Source organism: Bos indicus x Bos taurus, chromosome 19 (assembly GCF_003369695.1).
Source record: "Bos indicus x Bos taurus breed Angus x Brahman F1 hybrid chromosome 19, Bos_hybrid_MaternalHap_v2.0, whole genome shotgun sequence".
Lineage (NCBI taxonomy): Eukaryota > Metazoa > Chordata > Mammalia > Artiodactyla > Bovidae > Bos > Bos indicus x Bos taurus.
The window spans coordinates 46,658,336-46,685,992 of NC_040094.1; the positions used below are offsets into that span (position 1 = coordinate 46,658,336).

The following is a 27,657-nucleotide window of genomic DNA, read 5'->3' on the forward strand; positions in this document are numbered from 1 at the left end:
GCAAAGGAGAAAAGGAAAGATATACCCATTTGAATGCAGAGTTCCCAAGAATAGCAAGGAGAGATAAGAAAGCCTTCCTCAGTGATGAATGCAAAGAAATAGAGGAAAACAACAGAATGGGAAAGACTAGAGATCTCTTCAAGAAAATTAGAGATACCAAGGGAACATTTCATGCAAAGATGGGCTCAATATAGGACAGAAATGGTTGGACCTAGCAGAAGATATTAAGAAGAGGTGCCAAGAATACACAGAAGAACTGTACAAAAAAGATCTTCACGACTGATATAATCCCAATGGTGTGATCACTCACCTAGAGCCAGACATCCTGGAATGTGAAGTCAAGTGGGCCTTAGAAAGCATTACTACGAACAAAGCTAGTGGAGGTGATAGAATTCCAGTTGAGCTCTTCCAAATCTTAAAAGATGATGCTGTGAAAGTGCTGCAGTCGACATGTCAGCAAATTTGGAAAACTCAGCAGTGGCCACAGGACTGGAAAAGGTCAGTTTTCATTCCAATCCCAAAGAAAGGCAATGCCAAAGAATGCTCAAACTACCACACAATTGCACTTATCTCACATGCTAGTAAAGTAATGCTCAAAATTCTCCAAGCCAGGCTTCAGCAATACGTGACCTGTGAACTTCCAGATGTTCAAGCTGGTTTTAGAAAAGGCAGAGGAACCAGAGATCAAATTGCCAACATCCGCTGGATCATCAAAAAAACGAGAGTTCCCGAAAAACATCTATTTCTGCTTTATTGACTATGCCAAAGCCTTTGACTGTGTGGATCACAATAAACTGTGGAAAATTCTGAAAGAGATGGGAATACCAGACCACCTGACCTCTTGAGAGACCTGTATGCAGGTCAGAAAGCAACAGTTAGAACTGGACATGGAACAATAGACTGGTTCCAAATAGGAAAAGGAGTATGTCAAGGCTGTATACTGTCACCCTGCTTATTTAACTTATATGCAGAGTACATCATGAGAAACACTGGACTGGAAGAAACACAAGCTGGAATCAAGATTGCCGGGAGAAATACCAATAACCTCAGATATGCAGATGACACCACCCTTATGGCAGAAAGTGAAGAAGAACTAAAGAGCCTCTTGATGAAAGTGAAAGAGGAGAGTGAAAAAGTTGGCTTAAAGCTCAACATTCAGAAAACTAAGATCATGGCATCCGGACCCATCACTTCATGGCAAATAGATGGGGAAACAGTGGAAACAGTGGCTGACTTTATTTTTCTGGGCTCCAAAATCACTGCAGATGGTGACTGCAGCCATGAAATTAAAAGACGCTTACTCCTTGGAAGGAAAGTTATGACCTACCTGCTGCTGCTGCTAAGTCGCTTCAGTCGTGTCCGACTCTCTGGGACCCCACAGATGGCAGCCCACCAGGGACACCATCCCGCTGTCCCTGGGATTCTTCAGGCAAGAACACTGGAGTGGGTTGCCATTTCCTTCTCCAATGCATGAAAGTGAAGTCGCTCAGTAAGTGTCCGACTCTTCATGACCCCATGGACTACAGCCTACCAGGCTCCTCCATCCATGGGATTTTCCAGGCAAGAGTACTGGAGTGGGTTGCCATTGCCTTCTAGACAGCATATTAAAAAGCAGAGACATTACTTTGCTAACAAAGGTCCATCTAGTCAAGGCTATAGTTTTTCCAGTGGTCATGTATGGATGTGAGAGTTGGACTGTGAAGAAAGCTGAGTGCTGAAGAATTGATGGTTTTGAACTGTGGTGTTGGAGAAGACTCTTGAGAGTCTCTTGGACTGCAGGGAGATCCAACCAGTCCTTTCTAATGGAGAGCAGTCCTGGGTGTTCATTGGAAGGAATGATGCTAAAGCTGAAACTCCAATACTTTGGCTACCCGATGCGAAGAGTTGACTCATTGGAAGACTCTGATGCTGGGAGGGATTGGGGGCAGGAGGAGAAGGGGACGATAGAGGATGAGATGGCTGGATGGCATCACTGACTCGATGGACGTGAGTCTGAGTGAACTCAGGAGTTGATGATGGACAGGGAGGCCTGGCGTGCTGCAATTCATGGGGTCACGAAGAGTTGGACACAACTGAGCGACTGAACTGAACTGAATACAGTCATTGGGCTTCCCTGATGGCTCAGGCCAGTAAAGTATCTGCCTGCAATGCAGGAGACCTGGGTTTGATCCCTGGGTTGGGAAGATCCCCTGGAGGAGAACATAGCAACCTATTCCAGTATTCTTGCCTGGAAAATCCTCATGAACAGAGGAGCCTGGTTAGCTACAGTCCAAGGGGTTCCAAAGAGTAGGGAGGACTAACTGAGCGACTAAGCACAGCACAGTACAGCATACAGTCATTAGGGCTTCCCCGGTGGTGCTAGTGGCCAAGAACCCACCCACCTGTGCAAAAGACATAAGAAATGTGGGTTCGATCCCTGGGTTGGGAAAATCCCCTGGAGGAGGAAATGGCAACCCACTCAAGTATCTTTGCCTGGAGAATTCCATGGACAGAGGAGCCTAGCGGGCTGTCCATAGGGTCGCAGAGTCAGACACGACTGAACCGACTTAGCACACATGCACATACTTTGTGACCAGGAAAGTATTAGGTTAAAAAGATTAAGATGTTATACAGACCTAGGCTTAAAACTCTGCCCAGCTCCTTTATAAAATAGAAATAATAGTAGACTCCAACTAACACACTGGGGCGTTTTGGTCACACATGTCAAGTCCTTGATATATTTCCTGACAAATTTCACGTGTTCAGTAGATGTTAGTTTTCCAGATTATGTACCATTAGGTACAACTATTTACGGGCATTAGTGAAACAAGATGGCATTGGGGGCTGAGTTATCGACTGGATTTCTCAGGAAGTGAGGACTCTGGTTCTGTGCGTCTGAAGGAAGGTGCAGGTGGCTAGTATTTTCCCCAACTGTTGAAAATCTGTTCAAAATCAAGGCGACTGTTTAGCTTCAGACTGAACAGGAAATCTTCCTTATGCCTAATTTCGGTGCCGATGACTGGACGTTTCCCACACAGAAGTCCGCCTCAAGCTAGTTTCTACTTTTAGCTCAACCCGGGCAAATTTCCTTAAATATCTCTGTGAACGTGGTCCCGCCCACATGCCCCACCCAGTTGGTCTGAATGCTCCCGGGGTTAATTCAATCCGTGGAATTTTTTCGAGCTGATTGGCGGAGCAAATCGGAAATCTTTTTGCTTTTTTGATTGGTCGCACGCAGCCTTGGGGCGGGGCACATGGGCGTGTCTCGCCGGGACGCGGTGAGCTGTCATTGGAAGATGAAACCGGCATTTCCAGAGCTTCGTGCCGTCGCCTAGGTCGCAAGGGGCGGGCCTCCTCCCTCCCAGGCTTTTATTGTCCTTTACATTGGCCAGACTTGTTGTCACTCATGGAACCTGGAACTCATTGGTACAAAAGCTCCAAGAAGCGGTGGGTGATTGGTTGGCTACTGTTCCCGCCCCGATCCTGTCGCCATTTTACATAGGGGCTCAGAAACCTTAAAGGGAGTGGTATTAGTACCGGTGGTCAGTTGGGCGATTGGTGAGTCGTGGGCTCGGGCGAGAGGGCTGTGGCACTCAAGGGCTGGGTGAGTTCTCGCAGCTTCAGAGAAAGGGAGGCTGGAGAGCAGCGGGTTGCCTGCAGAAACGGGTGGGTCTCCCTGTCTCTTCGCACTCTGTAGGGCAGGGGCTGGGGGACTCTAGAGGCTTGGCTAGTCCACTATGGGGTTTGGGGGGTCGTGGTGAGGAGGCGCCTTCGCTTTCTCGAGGGCCCGCAGGTCGAGAGGAAGCGGCCTAGCAGCTGGGCAGAAAGGACACTCGGGCGCGTTCCCCGGGGGGACCCAGCGCGCGTGCCCGCCGGCTGCGCACGCCCACTTGGTCACCCGCGCTGGTTCGCGTCCTGGAGATCTCCCCGCAGTTCTCCCTGATGGACAGTTGGTGCTTGTGTTAGAGGAAGGCGAGCGTGCCAGAGAGGCGCCGGGGTCGGCGGCGTCTTCCAGAGGGTCTCTAGCAGCCCAGCGGGCTTTGGGCGTCTGAAGCTAGGATGTGTACTGTGCTGTTGGGAGGAGGAATCGAGTGTTTGCTTCACAGGACATCTTAAATGTACCTCCCCTTCCGCAAAATGTTCCTCACGGTTTTTCTCATCTGTGAGATTTGTCTTTTTCTCTAAAACAAAGACAAGGAATCTTTAACTTTGTCGCCCACAGGATTTTGAGTGCTGCAATGCATTGGACTTCTGTATGCTTTCTGTATGGCCTCCTATGAATAACTAAAGCATTTATTATCATTCTTTGGTTGTAGCAGCTTCCCTGTATCTAATTTTTGTTCAGGTTAAATGCTCTGCTCCTTTTCTCATGTCTTAGGATTAAATGTGTGCTTGGACATCATCCATGAAGTTTAGCAACTGTAGGACACGACTAAATTTCAGAGGTGGGGCTTCTGGAATTTGGTGACCTCACCTCTAAGGTCCCTAGGGAACTGATGAATGGGAGATGGACTGTCCTTGTTCCCTCTCACCTCTGCTCTGCCAAGGAGTAAAATTTCCCCATAATTAGCAGTTTAAAGGGAAACAGGATTTTTTATTTTTCTTTGAAGAATCTTTGTAGACTTCAGTAACAAGGTTAGAGTTGTAGTCAGTACTACTTTTTAGTGGAGGATAATTGCTCTACAGTATTGGACAGTACTACTTTTAAGTCTGTAATTAGAATGTCAAGCCCACACTTCAAATAGGCTGATCTGTTGAGATTAAAGATGTAAATTTCTGCAAAGCTAATCTGAACAACAAATTTGTCTTGACTGTTGCCTTCCTTTATAAAGTCTCTCATGTATTCTACTGAAAAATAAAATATTGAACATTTTTACAGTTATATGTCAATATGTTGTTGTTCAGTAGCTAAGTCATGTCTTGATTCTTTTTGAACCCATGGACTGCAGCATGCTAGGCTTCCCTGTCTTTCAGTGTCTCCCAGAGTTTGCTCAAACTCATGTCCACTGAGTCCCTGATGCCATCCAACCATCTCATGCTCTGTTGCCCCCTTCTCCTCCTGCCCTCAATCTTTCCCAGCATCAGGGTCTTTTCCAACCAGTCACCTCTTTGCATCAGGTGGCTAAAGTATTGGAACTTCAACTTCAGCATCAGTCCTTCCTTTGAATAACCAGGGTTGATTATTGTGATTATCTTTGGAGGAGTGATAATTGGGAAGATGCACAAGGAGATCTGGGTCGATGATAATCATCTTTTTTTGATTTGGTTCATGACATTTCACTGAACTCTATGTTATCATGTATGTTTATATCTATGTAAATTATGTTTCAAAAGCTAATAATTAACAGTAAGGTGATCCTGTTGGTGGGAATATAAATTGCTACAGCCACTATGAAGAACAGTATGGAGGTTCCTTAAAAAACTAAAAACAAAGCTACCATATGATCTAGCAATCCTACTGCTGGGCATATACCCTGAGAAAACCATAATTGAAAAAGACACATCTTCCCTCGATGTTCATTGCAGCCCTGTTTACAATAGCTAGGACATGGAAGCAACCTAAATGTCCATTGACAGATGAATAGATAAAGAAGCTATGGTACATGTATACAATGGAATATCACTCAGCCATAAAAGTGAACGAAATTGGGTCATTTCTAGTGATATGGATGGACCTGGAGTGTTATACAGAGTGATGTAAGTCAGAAGGAGCAAAAAAACAAATATTGGAAAAAAAAAAACAAATATTGTAAATTAATGCATATATGTCGAATCTAGAAAAATGGTGCAGATGAATCTGTTTGCAGGGCAGGAATAGAGACACAGATTTAGAGAATGGACATGCACATGGGGAAGGGGAGGGTAGAGCCAGTTGGGAGGCTGAAATGACATATGTACCATGTGTAAGACAGCTAGCTAGTGGGAAGTTAATGTAAAGCACAGGGAGCTTAGCTTGGTGCTGTGTGATGATGGAGAGGGATGGGATGGGGGATGGAGGGAGGCCCTAGAGGAGGGAATATATATGTACAGCAGGAACTAATGCAACATTGTAAAGCGACTATACTCTACTAAAAAAAGAAAATGTAATTTTTTAAAAAGTGAGGCGATGGTCAACACTGGGTGCTGTGGCCTCTCCCCCAGTCTTTACCTGATTAATTTCTTTGTTAGCCATGCAGTTTCCCAGTGCTGTTATTTCCTCACCTCTGAAATTTTTTAGGTTCTTTTTTGGGTCTTGATACTGTCTACTGGCCAAAGGCAACTATTAGATTTCTAAGAGGTGTTGATATCTAACCTGCCTTAACGAGTTTGCTTCACTGTGTGTAGAATAGACTCGTTCTCTGCTTCATAAGTTCTCATTTCAGAAGTATTAGTTGTATCTGTGGTGGCATTGCTTCCATACTTAGGGTGACGAAAGCCTGCCACCATTGAGACTGGGCTTCCCATACCCCACTTGGATGCTGCAGTGGAAAAGTGAATTTTTTGGCAAGGCATCAAACGGCTTAGTTGAGTTTCCCCTATGAAACCAAGATACTCAGCTCCTTCCTAGCCAAACTATACTTGAAATTGTTGAAGTTTTGCTAGGAGCCACCTCCAGTGGAGGCTCGTATTTCGTGTGTATGTCTCGTATTTGTGTGTCCATATCTCTGCAAAGAACCATTCCTTGACTTGCCTTTCTTTTCCTTCAGGTCACAGAATTCAGTAACAATGGGGAACGTTTTTGAAAAATTGTTTAAAAGTCTCTTTGGGAAAAAGGAGATGCGGATTCTTATGGTGGGCTTGGATGCCGCTGGAAAAACCACCATCTTGTACAAACTGAAGCTGGGAGAGATTGTGACTACCATCCCCACGATAGGTATGTTAACGCCCTGAGACAGGACCAGTGTTCACTGCAGTATGTTGTGCTTTTACAAGCTTCTTGTGTTGCTGAATTCTTACTTTAGAGAATCTTGTCCGCCTCATAAACTTCTTGAGGCCAAAACCGGGTAATATACGATTTCCTAATTGCTTCCTGGTATCTCTGGCACATTGCTAGGTTTATAGGAGAGTCATACAAACAGATGTAGGTGGAACAAATTTAACCCTGTCGACTTGACCAAAAAAAAAAAAAAAAAGGAAAAGATAATGATGATTAAAATCAATCTTTCTTCCAGGAGCCTTTCCAAGTGGAAGCATCTCTCCACGCCAAGTATGTTCCTGGCATTTAAAGATGTAGTGTGGAAAAAAGAGAAGGACATGGCATGGTTTTTTTTTTCTCCTTCACTTTGGCTCACACCAGCTACTTGAGGTGGTGGTCCACTGATGAATCTGATTTGTTCCATTGCTGGAGGACAATCTGACGGTGTAGTTATTCCTGCAAACCAGCTCTGTGTTTTGTCGGCCATTTACAGCTTTTGCAAAGGCAGTTTTGGCAGAACTTAGTCTGTGCCTCCTGAGCTGCCTCTAAATCCAAACTCCTGAGTGAGAGTGGGCTCCCCAGGGGGGCATGTGAATGTTATTAGTATTCTGAAAGTTGGATTAGGCACAGGAACCAACTGAGCAACTTCAGAGATTGCAACATTTAAATGAGGAGGAAACCAAACAGAGAAAATGCTCATACCCATAGCTGTAAAAAATGTTATTAGTCCAAAAAGAAAATAGGATAATTACTTGTTTTTCTCCTTTCATAAAAATAATTCATCCTTCTGTAATGTCATACATACAGAAAAAATTTAAACAAATGTTAAAAAAAAACAAAACACCTGTGATTTTGGTGAATATCTTTTTTTGTTTTAATTTATTTTTGGCTGCACTGGGTCTTCATTGCTGAGCACATTCTAGTTGCAACAAGCGGGGGCTGCTCTCTGGTTGTGGTGCTCGGACTTACTACAGCGGCTTCTCTTGTCACGGAGCACGGGCTCTGGAGCATGGGCTTCGTAGTTGTGGCACGTGGGCTTAGTTGCTCCAAGGCATGTGGGATTGTCCCAGACCAAGGAACAAACCCACGACCCTTGCATTGGCAGGTGGATTCTTAACCTCTAGACCACTGAAAGTTTGCTACTGTAAGCCGTGTGTTATGCCAGGATCCGTGACCTCCAGAGAAGAGGATTTCAATCCGGGATCAGAGACAAGGCTTGACTACTTGGAGCCTTTTTTTTTTTTTTTTTTGAATTGAATTTTTTATTAGAAAAAATGCCATATTTTATAGACCACCATTTATGAGAATCCTACCAAAACACTACAACAAACTGGCCTTGAAGAGAAACAGCACAATGACAGAAAGCTCAAAACACTACACCTCTGAGGAGCCTGCAGCCAGGCTAATTGAAAATCGACACACAACGCCCACCACACCACACACAAACATGAACAGGTTATGTAAGTGAGCCAAGATTTAGAAAACACATTGGAGAGGGGAACACACCCACACACGTATCTGTGTGCATGTTTTCCTTAAAAACATGTAACAGGGTTTCCTTCATTTTACTCAACTCAAAGAAACTCTTGATCTAAAATTATTCCATGTCTAACATTATACAAAAGAAATATCATAAAGCAAAAGTTTACATTTTCCTGGGAGCTGTCCTTTGCAAGAAAATGTTACTTGCATTTTTTAGTGTAAAATCCACATAAAAACAGGAGTTGTAATATAGTGCTTGCCATTTAAGTGTAACATTGCCAAAATGCTTTATACAGGACTATTTTACCTTACAGAAGAGGAATATCAATGTAGAGGTAATCAGTGCTTCCAAACTTTTCTAATTCTTCTACAGGGGAGATCTAAATAGTCAATATATTTCTATTTAAAAGGAGTTTTCTTCCCTCTGGTACGGTGCTTGCTGATGAATAAAGACAAGCACACAGTCACACTGCTTTCTGTTGTGTAGCAAAGTTTCATTAAGGTATAACAGAGACAGGGAAAGCTTCTGACATAGATATCAGAAGGGGACAGAAAGAGTGCCCCCTTGCTAGTTTTTAGCAAGGCATTTTATGTCTGTTGGCAAGCTTCTAATCAGATAAGAGAGACACCTCAAAGCTGAGGGAGTTTCACCAGGCCCCTGTCCCACAGTATGCATATTTGAGATAGAATGGCAAAAGGTATGTCATCCCCAATCATAAATAACTGACATGAATACTGGTTTGTTGAGCCATTATCAACCCAAGGTTTGAGAAAAGAAAAAAAAGGTTAGTCTTAGGCAGAACCAGTTTCATCAACAGAGAAGGAAAAAAAACGTCTGCCACTTGCAGTTTATTTCCTCCTGCCGCACGGGAACCTCTGGCCTCCCTACCTGTTACCCTCTCACCAGGTCCCTGGTGAATATCTCTGTGAAGTCATATGCGTGCTGTTTTCCAGCTTCCTCTGCATTACACAGCATCTTTGGTTCTCTTCTATGTCTTTACCTCTCTGTGGAATGCTTTCCTACCTTCTTCCTTACCACACCCACAACCCTCCCCCCGCCCCCCCGCCCACCCCGACCCCACCGCTTATGTAGCTAAATGTCAGCTTATTCTTTCAGTCTCAGTTTAAGCAGCATTTCTCAGGGATCCCTTTTCTGGTCCCTTGGATGGTTTTCCCCTGTTGTAAGTTTCCATAGCAACCTGAACTTCTGAGTAACTCTCAGCATATTTGTCATTGCTCACTCACTGCCTCTCTTCCAAAAGTGTAAATAAGAGCAGGAATCATGTCTGCCTTGCTCACCACTGTTCTCAAGTGCCTAGCAAATTGCCTGGCACATGGTGGATGTCCGGTAAACATTTGGTGAATGGATTGAATACCGGTCTTGCGGTACATCATTGAACTAATGGCCCCCAATGAATCATGCCCCTCAGTAGCCACAGCCTTCACAGTCCCCTTCCACAGTGATACTGGGCATGGCCATATGACATGCTTTGGCCAAGGGCACATCAGCAAATGTGATTCACACAGAGATTGGATAAGAGCTTGTGCCTTGGGGTTTGCCCTTTTGGAACACTACCACCACCACATGAGGGAGCTCAGTGCTCCTTGAAAGTAAAAAGATCACCTGGAGAAGAGAAGTCCAGCCTACCCCCCAGAGGACTCTGCAAGAGGAAGCCCAGGCAACCTACTGAATTGGGGAGGGGGGAGAATCATTGTTCTAAGCCGTGTTCTAAATAAATCATTGTTCTAAATAATAACCAATACAGATCAACCTCCAGTTTTAGTAACTAGATAGTATGTGGCTCTGTGTTTAACAAATTTCCACTGATGGATGATTAGGTTATGTGCAACAGTTCTCTGCAAACGATCCTGATCATTCGAAGACCAGTCAAACGTGGCTGAGCTCACTAAGGAGATTGAAAAGGTACAGCCAGAGAAACATAAGGAAAATGGGAAGCCAGGGAAGAGTTTCAAGGAGGGAATGAACAGTAGTGTCAGATATAAAATCAAATTATGTAAGCACTGGAGAGCTGTTGATGGATTTCTCAACCTTGCTGACCTCAGTGAAACCATAAAGCATGGTGAAGCAGAACTAAGGTGTAACGGCTGAGAGGTAACAAAGTTTGACTTTAAAAGGGAGAAAGGGGTGGTTGCAGGTGATGACGTGGAGTCAAGGAAGGGTTTCTTTGAAGAATGTACTTTTACATCCTAAGCCTGCTGAGGAGAACAGGTTGGAGATTTCATATGGGGCAGAGAAGAGCAATAGTAGAAGGTTCCAGACAGCATAGGTGGACCAGATTCAGCACATGGGTGGATGGAATCAGCATTAGCTGCTTCCTTGTTCCAAGAGGGAGGGAGAGAAGTGTGGATGAAGCGGTAAGTGGGTTTCTGTGGTGTGTGGTGGCAGGCAGAAAGCAGCCCTATCGATGGCTTCTGTTTGCTCTGAAGTCTGCTGGGAGAGGGAGAGGAGGCATCAGGTGGGAGACACCTGTCAAGATGCACAGAGAGCAAGCTGACTTAACACGGTATGTTGTGTAAGCTGTAGATCTTTGACTGGCAAGCTGCTTCATAAACGAAAAATACTGTCCAAATGTTAGCTGAAGTTATTTTGAATTGTTGAACCAGCAAAAGTCTGCATTAAACACTTTCCCCATCTTCCCCGTGTAGGTTTCAACGTGGAGACAGTAGAATATAAAAACATCAGCTTCACAGTCTGGGATGTCGGTGGCCAGGACAAAATCAGACCTCTGTGGCGACATTATTTCCAGAACACACAAGGTAGAGATTATCCAGTTTCTTGCCTTGCAACCATTTCTGTTAAACGCACCTAAAGATGGGTACTTGAAGCAAAACCTTGGGGCAGTCTGCTCTATCTGGACTTTCAGTCATTCCTTCTCTTTCGATGACCCACTTAAATTTACTGGGGGGGGGGGGGTTTGAGAAGTGGTCCCTGCCTTCTTTGGAAAAATACTTGGGCTTTAATGCTTTACACAGGTATCTCCTCTTAATCCAGAACAGTTATAAAATGGTTGTCCTGATGAGTTCCATCTTTTGGTTAATTGAAAGTGCCTTAGATGAAGTACCAATTTTTAAAGGATTTGAATTCTGTAAACTCCTTAAAGCCAGTTGAGCATATCTGAAAAATCATGCCTAAGGAGAGAAAGAGATAGACAGTGATGGTTGGAACCCCCAAACCCAGCATCCTGTGTGGCCATAGTCCCTCCCAGCTTCCCTGTTATCCCACAAGTACATGAACAGGCACGAATATCCTAGATCAATGCCTTGTTTCCTTATTACTGGATTTTTAAACGTTGGAGTTTTAATGTGTCCCATGCCAGTCTCTCTGAGTTTTTCCATTGATTATATTTTGGATAACCTTATAGATATTGCCTATCCAGAGATCCATAAGCTGTTCAGATAGTTTTTACACCCTCATTCTCAAACCATCTGGCATCCACATACTCATTTCAGAATTTACTTGGAGTCTTTTCATTTTGAAAATTCTACTACTGATGGTGGGTGTTTTCAGTGCATATGTTTCATAGTAATGACCCATATTTATTGGTCTTTTCAGTCCAAATACCCAGGTCGACCACCCCTTTATATTGTATATCATTATTTTAGTGATGACCTTTAACACTTAAGTCTGTTTGTAGTTATTGTCTCAACCTGTAGATTTAGAACGTCTTTCCTCAGAATAGTGCATTTATCTTTTCTTTTTTCACTTTTGTTAGTGGGAAGTTGAAAATAAAAAACAAAGAAGATACATAACACATCCCCATGTACCCATTACACCCAGCTTCAAAAGTTATCAGCATTTTGCCCAGAGTGTGTGATAGCAAATGATGTCTCTTACTCATCGTCCTTCAGTGTTTATTTTAAACTGATAAAAGTTTTTGATTTCAATATTTATTTGGCTGAGCCAGGTCTTCCTGTGGCCCACAGGATCTTCAGTTGCAGCATGCAAACTGTTAATTGTGGCACATGGGATCTAGTTCCATGACCAGGGGTCAAACCCAGTCCCCCTGCATTGGGAGCATGGAATCTTAGCTACTGACCCACCATAGAAGTCCCTAAAGCTTTTTAAGAAAAACTTAATCTCCATGCATTATCCCACTTCCAAAATTAATATCCTTTCTTTACTGTCTGGTACCCAGCTCTTGGGGGATTCCCTGGTGGCTCAGACAGTAAAGAGTCTGGTCTGCCTGCAATGCAGGAGACCAGGATTCAATCCCTGGGTCGGGAAGATTCTGCTGGAAAAGGAAATGGCAACCCACGCCAGTATTCTTGCCTGGAAAATCCCATGGGTGGAGGAGCCTGGCGGGCTGTAGTCCATGGAGTCACAAAGGGACACGCCTGAGTGACTTCACTTTTACCCAGTCCTTGTTCAGGTTTCTCCAGTTCACATTTGACTTGTTTGCATCGGGAATCAAAGTTTACACATTGCATTTCATTGTCACATCTCTTTAGTCTCTTATTCTACAGCAGTTTATCCCTCCACTATTTTCTGTCTTTCCATCTGCATTTATTAGCTGAAATCCTTCTAAATAAAGAATTCTTTTATTAAATATTTGGTTTCTCTGAAATATAGTTTATATAAGAAAGGCAGAAAAAAGATATAATTCTTTCCCTTTATTGATTTTCGGAGAAACAGTTTGATGACCGTAGCAGCCTTCCATGATGTTAGTGTTAGTAGTGTCCAAGTCTTTGTGACTACGTGGTCTGTAGCCTGCCAAGCTCCTCTGTGCATGGAATTCTCCAGGCATGGAATTCTTCCCTGATGACGCTTAGATTTTTATGTTTTACGCTTCAATCTGTTGCAGACAGTATACGTTTTGACACTTAGTTGTTGCTGTTGAATCACTAAATTGTGTCCAACTCTTTTGCAACCCCCATGGACTGTAGCCTGCCAGCCTTCTTTATCCGTGAGATTTCCCAGACAAGAATACTGAAGCGGTTTGCCTCTCTCCAGGGGATCTTCCTGACCTAGGGATTGAACCCATGTATCCTACATTGGCAGGCAGATTCTTTACTATTGAGCCACCTGGGAAGCCCACTCAGTGTACTGATTCAAATGTTAATCTCATCCAGAAACACACTCACACACACACCCAGAATACCGTTTGACCAAATGTCTGGGCAGCCTGTGGCCCAGTCCAGTCGACACATAAAATTAACTATCCAGAGTCCAAAATACTAGAGGTTTCATGTCCTCATTCTCTGAAGGGTTCCCTTCTCCGACCCTTTTAAAAGTTGTCACACTCAGTCAACAAGTAGAAATGCCTTTTTATTTTCAATCTTCTATTTATAGCAAGCCTAATTTTATTGAGTTTCAATAGCCATTGCTTTGATGGTAGGGAACTGGCTATATTCTAGGACCTTCGAGTGGGTGGTTTGGACTCTTGATGAAATAAGCAAATGGGGCCTCTTTGAAGAATGGATTTTCTGTTTGAGTTGGTGAGTTCAAACATTGCAGCCACTAGTAATCTTAGATGTTGCCCTTATTTTTCCTGCACCTTTGCAAGAGACAGGCTGACTTTTTTATTTTAAATTTTCTTCTCCATCAGTATGTTGAGCAGAACAGAGTTAATGATAGCTTAGCTCTCAATTAAGATAGTTAAGTAGGTGTAGATTGGAATGTGAACTATTTACGGGATTTCTTAGTTGATTTATCACGTGTGCTTAGTCGCTCAGTTGTGTCCAACTCTGTGACCCCATGGACTGTAGCCCACCAGCTTCCTTGTCCATGGAAATCCCCAGGCAAGAATGCTGGAGTGGGTTGCCATTTCCTGCTCCAGGGGATCTTCCGACACAGGGATTGAACCCGTGTCGCTTGTGTCTCCTGCGTTGGCAGGTGGATTTTCTTAGAGAAGGCATAAAATAGTGCATTCGATAGGCCATTAGTTGTGATGTGGAAAGATTTTTCTCCTTGATTTAGGTTCAGGTATTTGAATTTGCTAAATAGCAATGTATTTATATGGTTTAAAATTTAAAGAAGTGAAAATACACAGTGCAGAGTCACCACCTCATTCCTGCCCCCAAACCACCCGGTTCCTCTTCCCATTTTTATTTCTTGTTTATCTGTCCAAAGATATTTTATGCGTATACAGCCAGTTGTGGATACATATTTCTACCCACTTCTAAAAACAAATCACAGCACACTATTCATTGGTAATTTTACCTTTTTTAGGTTTTCTTAGTTCAGATGTGTAGTGAGTCTGGTGCTGGTTCTTTTGTTTCTCACACAAGGATCTAAATAAAAAGAATATAAAATGGGACCTAATATTTATAAACCTTTATTTTTTATTGGGAATGGCCAGTGAATCATATGTCAGCTTCTCCCCTGTCGGTTTTGCATGGGAGACTAAGGGTCTCCTAAGAATTCAGGAAAACCGCCTTTACTCAGCTGTGATCGGAGTCCAGAGACTTACTGGCAGCCTATCAAGTCTTTGAGGGGAGTTTTGAACATTCTGCATTTTTTGGGTCTGATGTGATGTAACGGACATGACTTTGACTCTCATGTAAGCCCCAGACAGAAGCTGTGGGCACTCCCGTCTGCTGGAATGGGCTGTTCCGGGCAGCTGGTCAGGCAGCTGTTGGGTGGGCCTGGGAAGCGTGGGGGTGTCAGGGGTTGGGGAAGGGGTGTGTGGAAAGGGCCGAGGGCCAGCACAAGTTTTCCCTCCTAGACACAGTGGTGAGGTCTCAGTGTGAAAAGGAGCCCGGAGGTCATCTCATTCCACTACCCTTTTCCCACCAGCAGAGTCCCTTCTGTGGGCTCCTGCAAGTGGCCACTGAAGCTGCTCACAAGTATCTCCAGTGAGGGGCAGGCCTCTTGAGGCAGCCCACGGCACTTGCAGTTCTGTTAACTCTTTTTTTTTTTAACTTTTTTAATTTTTAAAAATGTATTTACTTCTTTGGCTGCATCAGGTCTTAGTTGTCGCTTACGGGATCTTGGTTACCTCACGTGGGTCTTTCATTCTCTCTAGCCATGGCGCGAGGGCTTCGTTGCTCCGTGGCGTGTGGGATCTTAGTTCCTCAACCAGGGATTGAACCTGAGTCCCCTGCATTGCAAGGCAGATTCTTCACCGCTAGACCACTAGGCAAGTCCCCTGTTGGCTCTTTATCACCTCAACCTCCTGGAGTTGTACCCACTGATCTTCCATCTACTTCCAACAAGTTGAACCTGTCTATGTCATAGCTTTTAGATACTTGAAGACAGACATCAGTCCCCTCGGTGAGTCTTTGCTCTAGGCAAAGTACTCCCAGTTATATAAATTGTTTTTCGTATGACATAGTATCTAATTCCTTTGCCGTCCTCGTCAGTCTTTACCCTTCCAGTTCGTCTGTGTCTTAGAGTGTGGGGTGAGCACCAACCACGTAACACGCCCAGGATGTTCTGACTGGTGCACTGTAGCCTAGGCTTTTTTGCCCATATTTTAGAGACTGAGCTGCTCTCTCTTCTGTTGATACAGCCTAGGGTCACTATTATTAAATGGTTCTTCTGGCAGCCACTTCCTGTTTTTGTCTGCCAAAGAGCTTATTGTCAGCTAACCACCCGGTTCTTACCGCCATTAATGTCACATGGATCACTGCTCAGAGCGTCTTCCCCTTCCTATATGTGGATTGTGTGCTGAGTTCCTCCTGGGCACCGCCTCTAGAGACCCCGTGGCCCCAGCTCTTCCACCAGCCAGTGTGGCAGTGACCAGGTCTGTGCAGGCTTCAGCCACCTTTGCTCAGATACGATGCGGCAGTCCCGTTCTTTGACCCATCTCTTGCTTCCTGGAATTTCTCTGGGCTGTAGTGTGGGATGCTGCAAAGATTTCTGACACCAGTTGCCTGGGGTTGGGCCATACTTTACAGGTTAAGGGCAGAAGACTCCCTCACTGCAGACACCAGCTGCAAATTCAGGGCTCCCCAGACCACCCTCACTTTATTTCAGCTGTTCACAAATATGGCAGTTCCCAGGACACCACTGAGCAACTTCACTTTCACTTTTCACTTTCATGCATTGGAGAAGGAAATGGCAACCCACTCCAGTGTTCTTGCCTGGAGAATCCCAGGGACGGGGGAGCCTGGTGGGGTCGCACAGAGTCGGACACGACTGAAGTGACTTAGCAGCAGCAGCAGCAGCAGTGTCCCTTAGGTTCTTTTTTTTGTTTGTTAATTGGCTGCACCGGGTCTTAGTTTCGGCATGTGGGATCTAGTTCCCAGACCAGGATCGAAACCAGGCCCCCTGCATTGGAAGCCCGGAGTCTTAACTACCAGGGAAGTCCCCCTTCAGATTCGGTCTTCATTAAAACAACTCTCAGGACTCAGATCGCTACACTTAGACCTCCAGTTTTATTACACAGCAGAAGGATACAGATGAACCAGCCAAAGGAAGAGATGGATGTGGGGGGCGCACAAGGTTCACAGGGCTTGTGTCTCCTCTTCCCGTGGGGTCAGGGCTGTTACCCTGTGGCCCATAGAGGTGCCACATACACAGAGCGTTGCCAGCCAGGGAAGACTGTCTGAACGTGGATGTTCGTAGATTTTTATTGGGTCTTTATCGTGTAGGCATGATGTAGAAATGAAGTAACTAAACATGAGCCTAACCTTTTCTCTCTTTATTCTTTTAAACATTTTTATTGGCGTGTAGTTGCTTCACAACCTTGTATTAGTTTTTGCTGTACAGCAAAATGTGTACATAGACTTGCATCCCCTCCCTTCTGGACTTCCTTCCGTTCGGGTGACCGCAGTGCATTAAGTAGTTGGCTGCGCTATAGAGTAGGTTCTCGATAGTTCTCTCCTTTATACATAGTATCAGTAGTGTGTATGTGTCAACCCCCACCTCCCAATTCCTGCCCCTTCTCCCCGCTTGGTATCCATATATTTGTTTTTTTATATCTGTGTGTCTATGTCTGCCTTGCCAGTAGGATCATCTATACCATTTTTCTAAATTCCACATATATACATTAATGTACAGTATTTGTTTTTCTTTCTGACTTACTTCATTCTATATGACAACCTCCAGGTCCATGTTTCTACAAATGAGCCCGTTTTATTCCTTTTTATGGCTGAGTAATATTCCATTTATGTATATATCACATCTTCTTTATCCCTTTCTGGGTTAATGAGCATTTAGGCTGTTTCCATGTCCTGGCTATTGTAAATAGTGCTGCAGTCAACATTGGGGTACGTGTGTCTTAAATTACGGTTTTCCCTGGGTATATGCCCAGTAGTGAGATTGCTGGGTCATATCGGAGTTCTGTTTTTAGTTTTTTAAGGGATCTCCATGCTGTTTTCCATAGTGGCTGTATTCTCTGTCTACTCTTGTTATTGTTGATCTGTTGAGGGGCCATGGTGCCTCTGAAAAAGGCTGGTGGGGTGTCCAGCAGGCTCCCCAACTCTGGAGATTCTATATATGCTTCCGTATTGATTGCTTTCAGTGAAGCCACACATGTAAGCAGGCAGAGGCTGTCAGGACGTGTGAACAGCTACCCTCCCCAGGTTCAGATTACTAACACGCTGCTGCTTTCCATTCAGGTCTGATTTTCGTGGTCGACAGTAATGACAGAGAGCGGGTCAATGAAGCCCGAGAAGAACTAACCAGAATGTTAGCTGAAGACGAGCTCAGAGATGCGGTCTTATTGGTGTTTGTAAATAAACAGGTATGTCACTAGCTGTCTGAATCCTGGGACTGAAAAGTAGTACCAGCTGCTCGCTTTAAAAATAGAGATATTTAATTAGCTGCCTGCCTCCCTCTCGCCAGTCCCACCCATAACCTTCCCCTTCACCTCCTTTTTAGTTTTGGTCTTACATTCGTTCACTCGCTCAGCAAACATCCACTGAGCATTCACTAAGATCCAGGCATTGTTTGGGGTATTGGTGATTCAGCAGTGAACCAGACAGACAGAAATCCCTGAGTTCATGGAGTTTGCATTCCTACTGGGTAGAGCGTCAGTCAGTAACAGATATGTCCTATGTCTGGGGGGGAGTCAAGGGAGAAGGGGCAGGTGTGGAGAAGGATCAAAGAGCCCCTCTGATAAGAGGACGTCTGATCAGATGACACCTAGCTGCCATATAGCACAGGGAGCTGAGCTCAGGTCAGCACTCTGTGATGACTTAGGAAGGTGGGGTGGGGTGGGGGTGGGGTGGGAGGGAGGGTATATATGTATACATACAGCTGATTCACATCATTGTACAGCAGAAACTAACACCACATTGTAAAGCAATTACACTCTATTTAAAAAATAAGCTATAAGCATATGTTGTACAACACAAGGAATACAGCCTATATTTTATAATAAGTATAAATGGAGTATAACTTTTAAAATTGTGAATTATTGTATACCTGTAAGCTATATAATCGGAGAAGGCAATGGCAACCCACTCCAGTACTCTTGCCTGGAAAATCCCATGGATGGAGGAGCCTGGTAGGCTGCAGTCCATGGGGTCGCTAAGAGTTGGACACGACTGAGCAACTTCACTTTCACTTTTCACTTTCATGCATTGGAGGAGGAAATGGTAACCCACTCCAGTGTTCTTGCCTGGAGAATCCCAGGGATGGCAGGGCCTGGTGGGCTGCTGTCTATGGGGTTGCACAGAGGCAGACACGACTGAAGCGACTTAGAAGCAGCAGCAAGCTATATAATATTGTACATCAACTATATTTTAATAAAAAAAAAAGACGACCCCTGAAGGCGCTCAGGAAGGGAGCCAGACTGTTCTAGGAAGAGCAAGGCAGCCAGTGCAGCTGGGGTAGAGTGGTGTGGGGTTGGGGGTCAGCAAAGGGGGGGATGAAATTGGATGATATGGGGCCAGTCCTTGAGGAAACTCGGCTTCCATGTAAATAACACAAAGCAGTAAAAGTGGGGGTAGGAGGAAGATGTGGAACCATCCAGCCTCAGGACAAGAAGCTGAAGTAAGGGTGGAGAAGAAGGTGGAATCCTGTGGAAGTTGCCAGCCTGAGATAAACAGTCAGGTTTTGATGCATTTCCCCCTACTTTCTCCTTCACGAATACATTCGTTATGTAATTGAGATCTTACCATTTTGACAGTGTTGCGTCCTGTTTCATCATTTCAGATTTATCAGAGGCATGTTCTCTCATCTAGCTCTTTGTAAGCACTATTTTAAATGGTGGGCGCATCATCATTCACTTGGCCATTACCCCACCGTTAGACTGGATGTCAGTTTGAGGTTCATTAGTGCACGTGGACTTTGATAAAAGAAAACGTTTGTTCTTTTTAATTATAGAACCAGGACACGTTCAGGGTATAGATCCACAGACAACTCACAATATCGAGTGAAACATTCTAGCCCGGCTTTTCAGGATAAAACCATTGTTAAATTCCTTACATCTCTCTCCAGAGCTTATTCTGCATTCTGTTTTGCAACCTGCTTCTTAGCATATCTTTGATGTCCTTCCAAATCATTGTCTAGATCTACTTTGTTCTTTTTTTTTGGCCGCGCTTCGTGGCATGTGGGATCGTATTTCCCTCATCAGGGATCAAAACCTGTAGCCCCTGCATTGGAAGCTTGGAGTCTTAACCACTGGACTGCCAGGAAAGTCCTCAGATCTACCTTGTTCTTTCATGCTAATTTATTAAAATTCGGTTTCAGCTTACTACATGCTAGACACAGTTCTAGGCACTAGGAATACGTCAGAGAACAAGATAGACAGAGATTGCTTCCACGGTAAAACTTGCATTCTAGTTACAGGAGGCAGGTAATAAACATACTAAGTCAGTCAGTTTTGTAATACAGTAAACTTGCGGTGAGGGCTATATTTAAAACAATGAAGCAGGACCATCAGGAGGGGTCACGGGGGCACAAAGACCTTGCAGAGCGTCCTGAGAACTTGGGCTCTTTACACTGAGAGAGACAAAGCTGTCGAAGGGTGTTAATAGAAGGAAGGACTTGATCTGACTTCACGGACTGCCAGGTTGAGGATAGACTTTTCAGGGAGGAAGAGCAGAAGCGAGGAGACCAACTCAGAAGTAATTTCAGTACTCCAAGTGAGAAGCAGTCAGACTCTAAATATGTTTTGCAGGTAGAGCCAATGGTCTTTCCCAGCGTGGAACTGTGAGAGTGGAGAGAAAGAGAGGGAAGGAAAAATTAAGGGCGATTTGAAGGTTTGAGGCCTGAGCTTCTAGGCGGCCAGAGATAAGACTGTGGGTTAAGGGCAGGTGTTGGGGAAGAGCATGGTATTTCATTACGTGGACGGAACATTGCTGAACTGACTTCTGAATATTCTCTTCCAAGGATCTTCCCAATGCTATGAACGCAGCAGAGATAACAGACAAGCTTGGCTTACATTCCCTCCGCCAGAGAAACTGGTACATTCAGGCTACTTGCGCCACCAGTGGAGATGGGCTTTATGAAGGCCTGGACTGGCTCTCCAACCAGCTCAAAAACCAGAAGTGACGGGAGGTGCTGCGCTCCCCGTGCGTCGTGGCAAAGTCAGCTGGCCTCTTGTGTGTGCGTGTGTGCGTGTGAGGAGCCGAGTGTGGGTGTGTGGCGGGCGTGGGAGCAGCTTTCTCACATAGTGCCTTATACACGCTCTAAAGAAACCAGTCTTACATGTTAAGAACAACCAGTGTTACATTTTCTACACTACCTTCCATTTCAGTAGCTTTGATGACCAGTTTTGCAGTTCATGGGGGAGTCCATGGGGGAGTCCCAAGGGCTCCCCCATGCCCGAGAGCCGGACTGGTCTTTGTGACGGGAAAGTTGGGGTAGGGTGGGCTGTGGACTGCCTTCACTTGTGTGATCTTGGCTCAGGCCTGGGGTCTCTGCACACCTGGGGATCCTGTTAGACTCTGGCATCCTTTTGTTAAAAAAAAAAAAGAAGGCTCAAATTAAAAAGGCCCTTGCTTACCACAGATACAAAGTTCAGATCTGAACTTATTTTCTAGCCCAGAGGTCTTGGTTTAATGTACGTTACTGAGAGAAATCAGTGATCTTATTCTATGAGAAGGAAAAAAAAAACCCATAACACTAGACCCTGTAACACTAGAAAATCATTGAATCCTTCCTTCCTTTGACTCTTATTTGCCAAATGGAGACCCTCTGGGGTGGGCACCCAGCGCGTGGCAAGGCTCTTTGCCAGGGATGCCCCGCCACGCCCCAGGCTGGGTTAAGGAGGGGCGATGCCTTCGTGTTCCTCGTCACCTCTCTGAGGCTGCTGCCCAGACTCCTCTGCTCTGCACCGAATGTTCTCCGCCTGAAGCAGGAGCTTGGCTCCCCAGATGGAAGCAGAACCATGTACAGTATGTCAGTCCAACTTGCGGTTTGGGTTAGCTGCTCTTCGTAGAACCACACACCCGGGAGTTCTGAGAGTTTGTGAGAGAATCAAGGGGTTAAATTTGGGCAACGAGACGCCCGGCAGCCAAATTGGTTGGTGCTAAATTTTGCCATGAAGGATGTCTCATCCAGGCCACTCTCCGTGGCACTGGGACTCCCTCTTCTGGTTGGCAATCATGGAATTTTCCATGCCATGGAATCATGGCAAACGTGGAAACGTGCTCTATGTTATCCTCAAAATAGAGGTAACAACGGCCCGGAAACGAGCTGGGTTTGCTCAGTAGTCTAGAGCTGTTTTGTCCAGACAGCTGTTGTCCAAATTTGTACCTAAGCTCTTCCACTACTACCTTTTAAAGTTGCTTTTTCAAAAAAAAAAAAAAAAACTCTTCGTTTTAAATTACAGAGAAGGAGAGTGTAAAATGAATTTTAACAAAAGTAAACCTTGTTGATAACCACGAAGTTGCTATGACTTGGAAGAAATGTCATGATGTGATCAATGTGAGTGTAATGTTTTTCCTTAAGACATTGACTTTAAAGAATGTTCCTTGCAGTACTGGCAACAAAGTCCAGATTTGATTTTTTAAACCATGCAATTAAGTCCTGAGAAATATTTAGATTGTGCGCCTCGAATTGGCAGGGAGTGTGTCTTACACTTTTGTATTTATGCTTAGTGCGTGTGCCCGGTACCGTGCTGGGCCTCATCAAATACTTGTTGATTGGTTGGACAATAAAGACTTGCTTTGGAAGGAGGAGAGGACAGCCATGTGCTTGCGGATGTCTTGAGCGTCTTTATTTATTTTTTTTTTTTAAACTTTAAGTTCCACCCCAGATGGGGGAACTAAGATCTTGCAAGCACCGTGGGCAGGCCAAAAGAAAGAAACTCAGACCTTGAGCGTCTTTAAAATTCCTTCCCCTCTCCATCTCAGCAGACTTGCTGTTAAAAACCCCCAGGGCACTTGTACAAGAGGCAAAACATCCCAGGGTGCTGTCTGGGCCCTCCTGCCTTCAGCAGTGCTCCTCATTCTTACCTTCCATGATTCTTGGAAGTACTGAGGTCTTTCTCTGAATCTGGAGCTGATGATTTATGGTTAGTGGATCAGTGGAGGCACTTCAGTGCAGTGCCTTTGAGGAAAGGCTTGGGTCCCTGAAAGCCGTATTCACATCCCACCTGTGTCCTCACTCCTGCCTGGCAGCAGGCTTGTCATTCTTTGCCTCCCTATCCCTGAGCCTCCATTTGCTTAACTGTTAAATGGGCATAATAATACCTACCTCATAGGGCTGTGAGGACGAAATGTCTCAGACCTTTGTTTTCCTTGCCTGGTGTTTCCCTGAGGATATTTTGATGTCTCAAGTCTGAACAGCAGTGCTGGCCACAAACTGATGAGCATTTTTTTTTTGGCTGTGCTGTGTGGCTTGTGGGATTTTAGTTCCCCAACCAGGAATTGAACCCAGGCCCATGGCAGTGAGAACACAGTCCTAACCACCAGACCTCCAGGAAATTGCCTGATCAGCATTATTTATAGGAGCAGTGAAGTGAGATGGGATAGGGCTATATTTAATCTCTCCCACTCTGTTCACCTTCTAATCCCATTGAATCCCCTGTCCTTTTCTAACTTGGGAAGTGATAATAAGATCACTTGGGATGCTTGTTTAAAAAAGCATGTTGCTATGTTCCACACTTACTTTTTTAAAAAATTTTCTTATTTTTAGCATATTCAGAGTTCTGTGACCAGCACTACTAATTTTAGACTATGTTCATCACCCCTCAAAGAAAACCTGGATCTATTCCCTAATCCTCCCTTTCCTATGGCCCCTGGCCACCATTATCTACTTCCTGTGTCTGTGGATTCGCCTATTCTGGGCAGGTGTGGGTCCTAGGCAGTTGCTTCCTGAAGCCCTGAGGTGCTGTTGGCTTGAACACAGTATCAGTCCTGAGGCATCAACCTGTAGACAGGTGAGGCAGAGCCCCAGGGAAGAGACTGCCTCACAGGTGACCCTGAAATTTATTACCTTGAGACGGAAAGGGGTGCTTCTAATAATTATGCAGGGGCACAAGGCATACCCGGGGATGTATGGTTACCCTCTCAGAATGGAGAGAGCTTTGAATCTGGAATCAAAGTCACTGCCCCCCCCCCCCGCCCCGCCCCCAATATCTGCACCTGTAAGGAAGTTCCTGGGCTTACCTGGGGGACAGCTCTGTGTGGGTACCAAGAATACAGGGGTAATTGGGGGATCCATGAGTCAATTCTATATATGTGATTTGATCTATTTGAAACAATACCTTAACAGAGCTGAGAATATTCACATGTGAGTTGATCGAGACAGGTGGCTTTTTACTCCTGTGGAGGTCAGTTTCAAGTGACATGAAGCGTAATAACTTGAGAAGACCTGAGTTCTTTATCCACAGGTATCTGGAGGCTGTCAAACCGTACACAGAAAATCTGACAATGTGCTCTGGAGACTTTTTTCCTTTGAAATTTTTGATACTCTTCACCCTTTTTGGCAGCAGCTTTATTGAGATACATTTCCATGAATTCACAGATTTTCTTCAGTCATATCCTATTGTGCAACCATCGCTGCAATCAATTTTATTCACTTATTTGGCTGTGTCAGGTCTTAGTCACAGCACTTGGATCTTTGCTTCCAAGATGTAGTATCTTCTGTTGTGGCCACAGGCTTACGGACTCAGTAGTTGCGGTGCAAGGGCTTAGTTACTCCACAGCATGTGGGATCTTAGTTCCCCAACCAGGGATCGAACCCTTGTCCCCAACATTGCCAGGCAGACTGTTAACCACCGGACAACCAGATCAGATCAGATCAGTCGCTCAGTCGTGTCCGACTCTTTGCGACCCCATGAATCGCAGCACGCCAGGCCTCCCTGTCCATCACCAACTCCCGGAGTTCACTGAGGCTCACGTCCATCGAGTCAATGATGCCATCCAGCCATCTCATCCTCTGTCGTCCCCTTCTCCTCCTGCCCCCAATCCCTCCCAGCATCAGAGTCTTTTCCAATGAGTCAATTCTTCACATGAGGTGGCCAAAGTACTGGAGTTTCAGCTTTAGCATCATTCCTTCCAAAGAAATCCCAGGGCTGATCTCCTTCAGAATGGACTGGTTGGATCTCCTTGCAGTCCAAGGGACTCTCAAGAGTCTTCTCCAACACCACAGTTCAAAAGCATCAATTCTTCAGCTCTCAGCCTTTTAAACAGTCCAACTCTCACATCCATACATGACCACAGGAAAAACCATAGCCTTGGCTAGACAGACCTTTGTTGGCAAAGTAATGTCTCTGCTTTTGAATATGCTATCTAGGTTGGCCATAACTTTCCTTCCAAGGAGTAAGCGTCTTTTAATTTCATGGCTACAGTCACCATCTGCAGTGATTTTGGAGCCCAGAAAAATAAAGTCTGACACTATTTCCACTGTTTCCCCATCTATTTGCCATGAAGTGATGGGACCGATGGCATGATCTTCGTTTTCTGAATGTTGAGCTTTAAGCCAACTTTTTCACTCTCCACTTTCACCTTCATCAAGAGGCTTTTTAGTTCCTCTTCACTTTCTGCCATAAGGGTGGTGTCATCTGCATATCTGAGGTTATTGATATTTCTCCCGGCAATCTTGATTCCAGCTTGTGTTTCTTCCAGTCCAGTGTTTCTCATGATGTACTCTGCATATAAGTTAAATAAGCAGGGTGACAATATACAGCCTTGATGTACTCCTTTTCCTATTTGGAACCAGTCTATTGTTCCATGTCCAGTTCTAACTGTTGCTTCCTGACCTGCATACAAATTTCTCAAGAGGCAAATCAGGTGGTCTGGTATTCCCATCTCTTTCAGAATTTTCCACAGTTTATTGTGATCCACACAGTCAAAGGCTTTGGCATAGTCAATAAAGCAGAAATGTATGTTTTTCTGGAACTCTCTTGCTTTTTCCATGATCCAGCAGATGTTGGCAATTTGATCTCTGGTTCCTCTGCCTTTTCTAAAACCAGCTTGAACATGAGGAAGTTCACGGTTCACATGTTGCTGAAGCCTGGCTTGGAGAATTTTAAGCATTACTTTACTAGCGTGTGAGATGAGTGCAATTGTGCGGTAGTTTGAGCATTCTTTGGCATTGCCTTTCTTTGGGATTGGAATGAAAACTGACCTTTTCCAGTCCTGTGGCCACTGCTGAGTTTTCCAAATTTGCTGGCATATTGAGTGCAGCACTTTCACAGCATCATCTTTTAGAATTTGGTAGAGCTCAACTGGAATTCTATCACCTCCACTAGCTTTGTTCGTAGTGATGCTTTCTAAGGCCCACTTGACTTCACATTCCAGGATGTCTGGCTCTAGGTCAGTGATCACACCATCATGATTATCTGGGTCGTGAAGATCTTTTTTGTACAGTTCTGTGTATTCTTGCACCTCTTCTTAATATCTTCTGCTTCTGTTAGGTCCATACCATTTCTGTCCTTTATCGAGCCCATCTTTGCATGAAATGTTCCTTTGGTATCTCTAGTTTTCTTGAAGAGATCTCTAGTCTTTCCCATTCTGTTGTTTTCCTCTATTTCTTTGCATTGATCGCTGAAGAAGGCTTTCTTATCTCTTCTTGCTATTCTTTGGAACTCTGCATTCAGATGTTTTTATCTTTCCTTTTCTCCTTTGCTTTTCACGTCTCTTCTTTTCACAGCTATTTGTAAGGCCTCCCCAGACAGCCATTTTGCTTTTTTGTATTTCTTTTCCATGGGGATGGTCTTGATCCCTGTCTCCTGTACAATGTCATGAACCTCATTCCATAGCTCATCAGGCACTCTATCTATCAGATCTAGGCCCTTAAATCTATTTCTCACTTCCACTGTATAGTCATAAGGGATTTGATTTAGGTCATACCTGAATGGCCTAGTGGTTTTCCCTACTTTCTTCAATTTAAGTCTGAATTTGGCAATAAGGAGTTCATGTTCTGAGCCACAGTCAGCTCCTGGTCTTGTTTTTGCTGTCTGTATAGAGCTTCTCCATCTTTGGCTGCAAAGAATATAATCAATCTGATTTCGGTGTTGACCATCTGGTGATGTCCATGTATAGAGTCTTCTCTAGTGTTGTTGGAAGAGGGTGTTTGTTATGACCAATGCATTTTCTTGGCAAAACTCTATTAGTCTTTGCCCTGCTTCATTCCATATTCCAAGGCCAAATTTGCCTGTTACTCCAGGTGTTTCTTGACTTCCTACTTTTGCATTCCAGTCCCCTATAATGAAAAGGACATCTTTTTTGGCTGTTAGTTCTGAAAGGTCTTGTAGGTCTTCATAGAACCGTTCAACTTCAGCTTCTTCAGCGTTACTGGTTCGGGCATAGACTTGGATTATTGTGATATTGAATGCTTTGCCTTGGAAACGAACAGAGATCATTCTGTCGTTTTTGAGATTGCATCCAAGTACTGCATTTCGGACTCTCTTGTTGACCATGATGGCTACTGCATTTCTTCTGAGGGATTCCTGCCCACAGTAGTAGATATAATGGTCATCTGAGTTAAATTCACCCATTCCAGTCCATTTCAGCTTGCTGATTCCTAGAATGTCGACATTCACTCTTGCCATCTCTTGTTTGACCACTTCCAATTTGCCTTGATTCATGCACTTGACATTCCAGGTTCCTATGCAATATTGCTCTTTACAGCATCGGACCTTGCTTTTATCACCAGTCACATCCACAGCTGGGTATTGTTTTTGCTTTGGCTCCATCCCTTCATTCTTTCTGGAATTATTTCTCCACTGATCTCTGGTAGCATATTGGGCACCTACTGACCTGGGGAGTTCCTCTTTCAGTATCCTATCATTTTGCCTTTTCATACTGTTCATGGGGTTCTCAAGGCAAGAATACTGAAGTGGTTTGCCATTCCCTTCTCCAGTGGACCACATTCTGTCAGATCTCTCCACCATGACCCGCCCATCTTGGGTTGCCCCACGGGTATGGCTTAGTTTCATTGAGTTAGACAAGGCTGTGGTCCTAGTGTGATTAGATTGACTAGTTTTCTGTGAGTA

The 27,657-nt window shown here is 44.6% G+C and overlaps 1 protein-coding gene across 3 annotated transcripts; it reads left to right on the plus strand.

Moving 5' to 3' along the window:
* The first annotated feature begins 3,433 nt into the window (after positions 1-3,433).
* Positions 3,434-22,398, plus strand: ARL17A (ADP ribosylation factor like GTPase 17A). Of its 3 annotated transcripts, none has more exons than XM_027517487.1 (5): positions 3,434-3,537; positions 6,666-6,832; positions 11,024-11,134; positions 17,882-18,006; positions 20,601-22,398. In XM_027517487.1, exons 2-5 carry the CDS (start codon positions 6,685-6,687, stop codon positions 20,760-20,762), a joined length of 546 nt encoding a protein of 181 aa, XP_027373288.1. In that variant the 5' UTR covers positions 3,434-3,537; positions 6,666-6,684; the 3' UTR covers positions 20,763-22,398. The 3 variants fall into 3 exon arrangements, with proteins under 3 accessions (XP_027373288.1, XP_027373290.1, XP_027373289.1); XM_027517489.1 differs by lacking the exon at positions 3,434-3,537 and adding an exon at positions 3,560-3,583; XM_027517488.1 differs by lacking the exon at positions 3,434-3,537 and adding an exon at positions 3,583-3,645.
* The last annotated feature ends 5,259 nt before the right edge of the window (positions 22,399-27,657 follow it).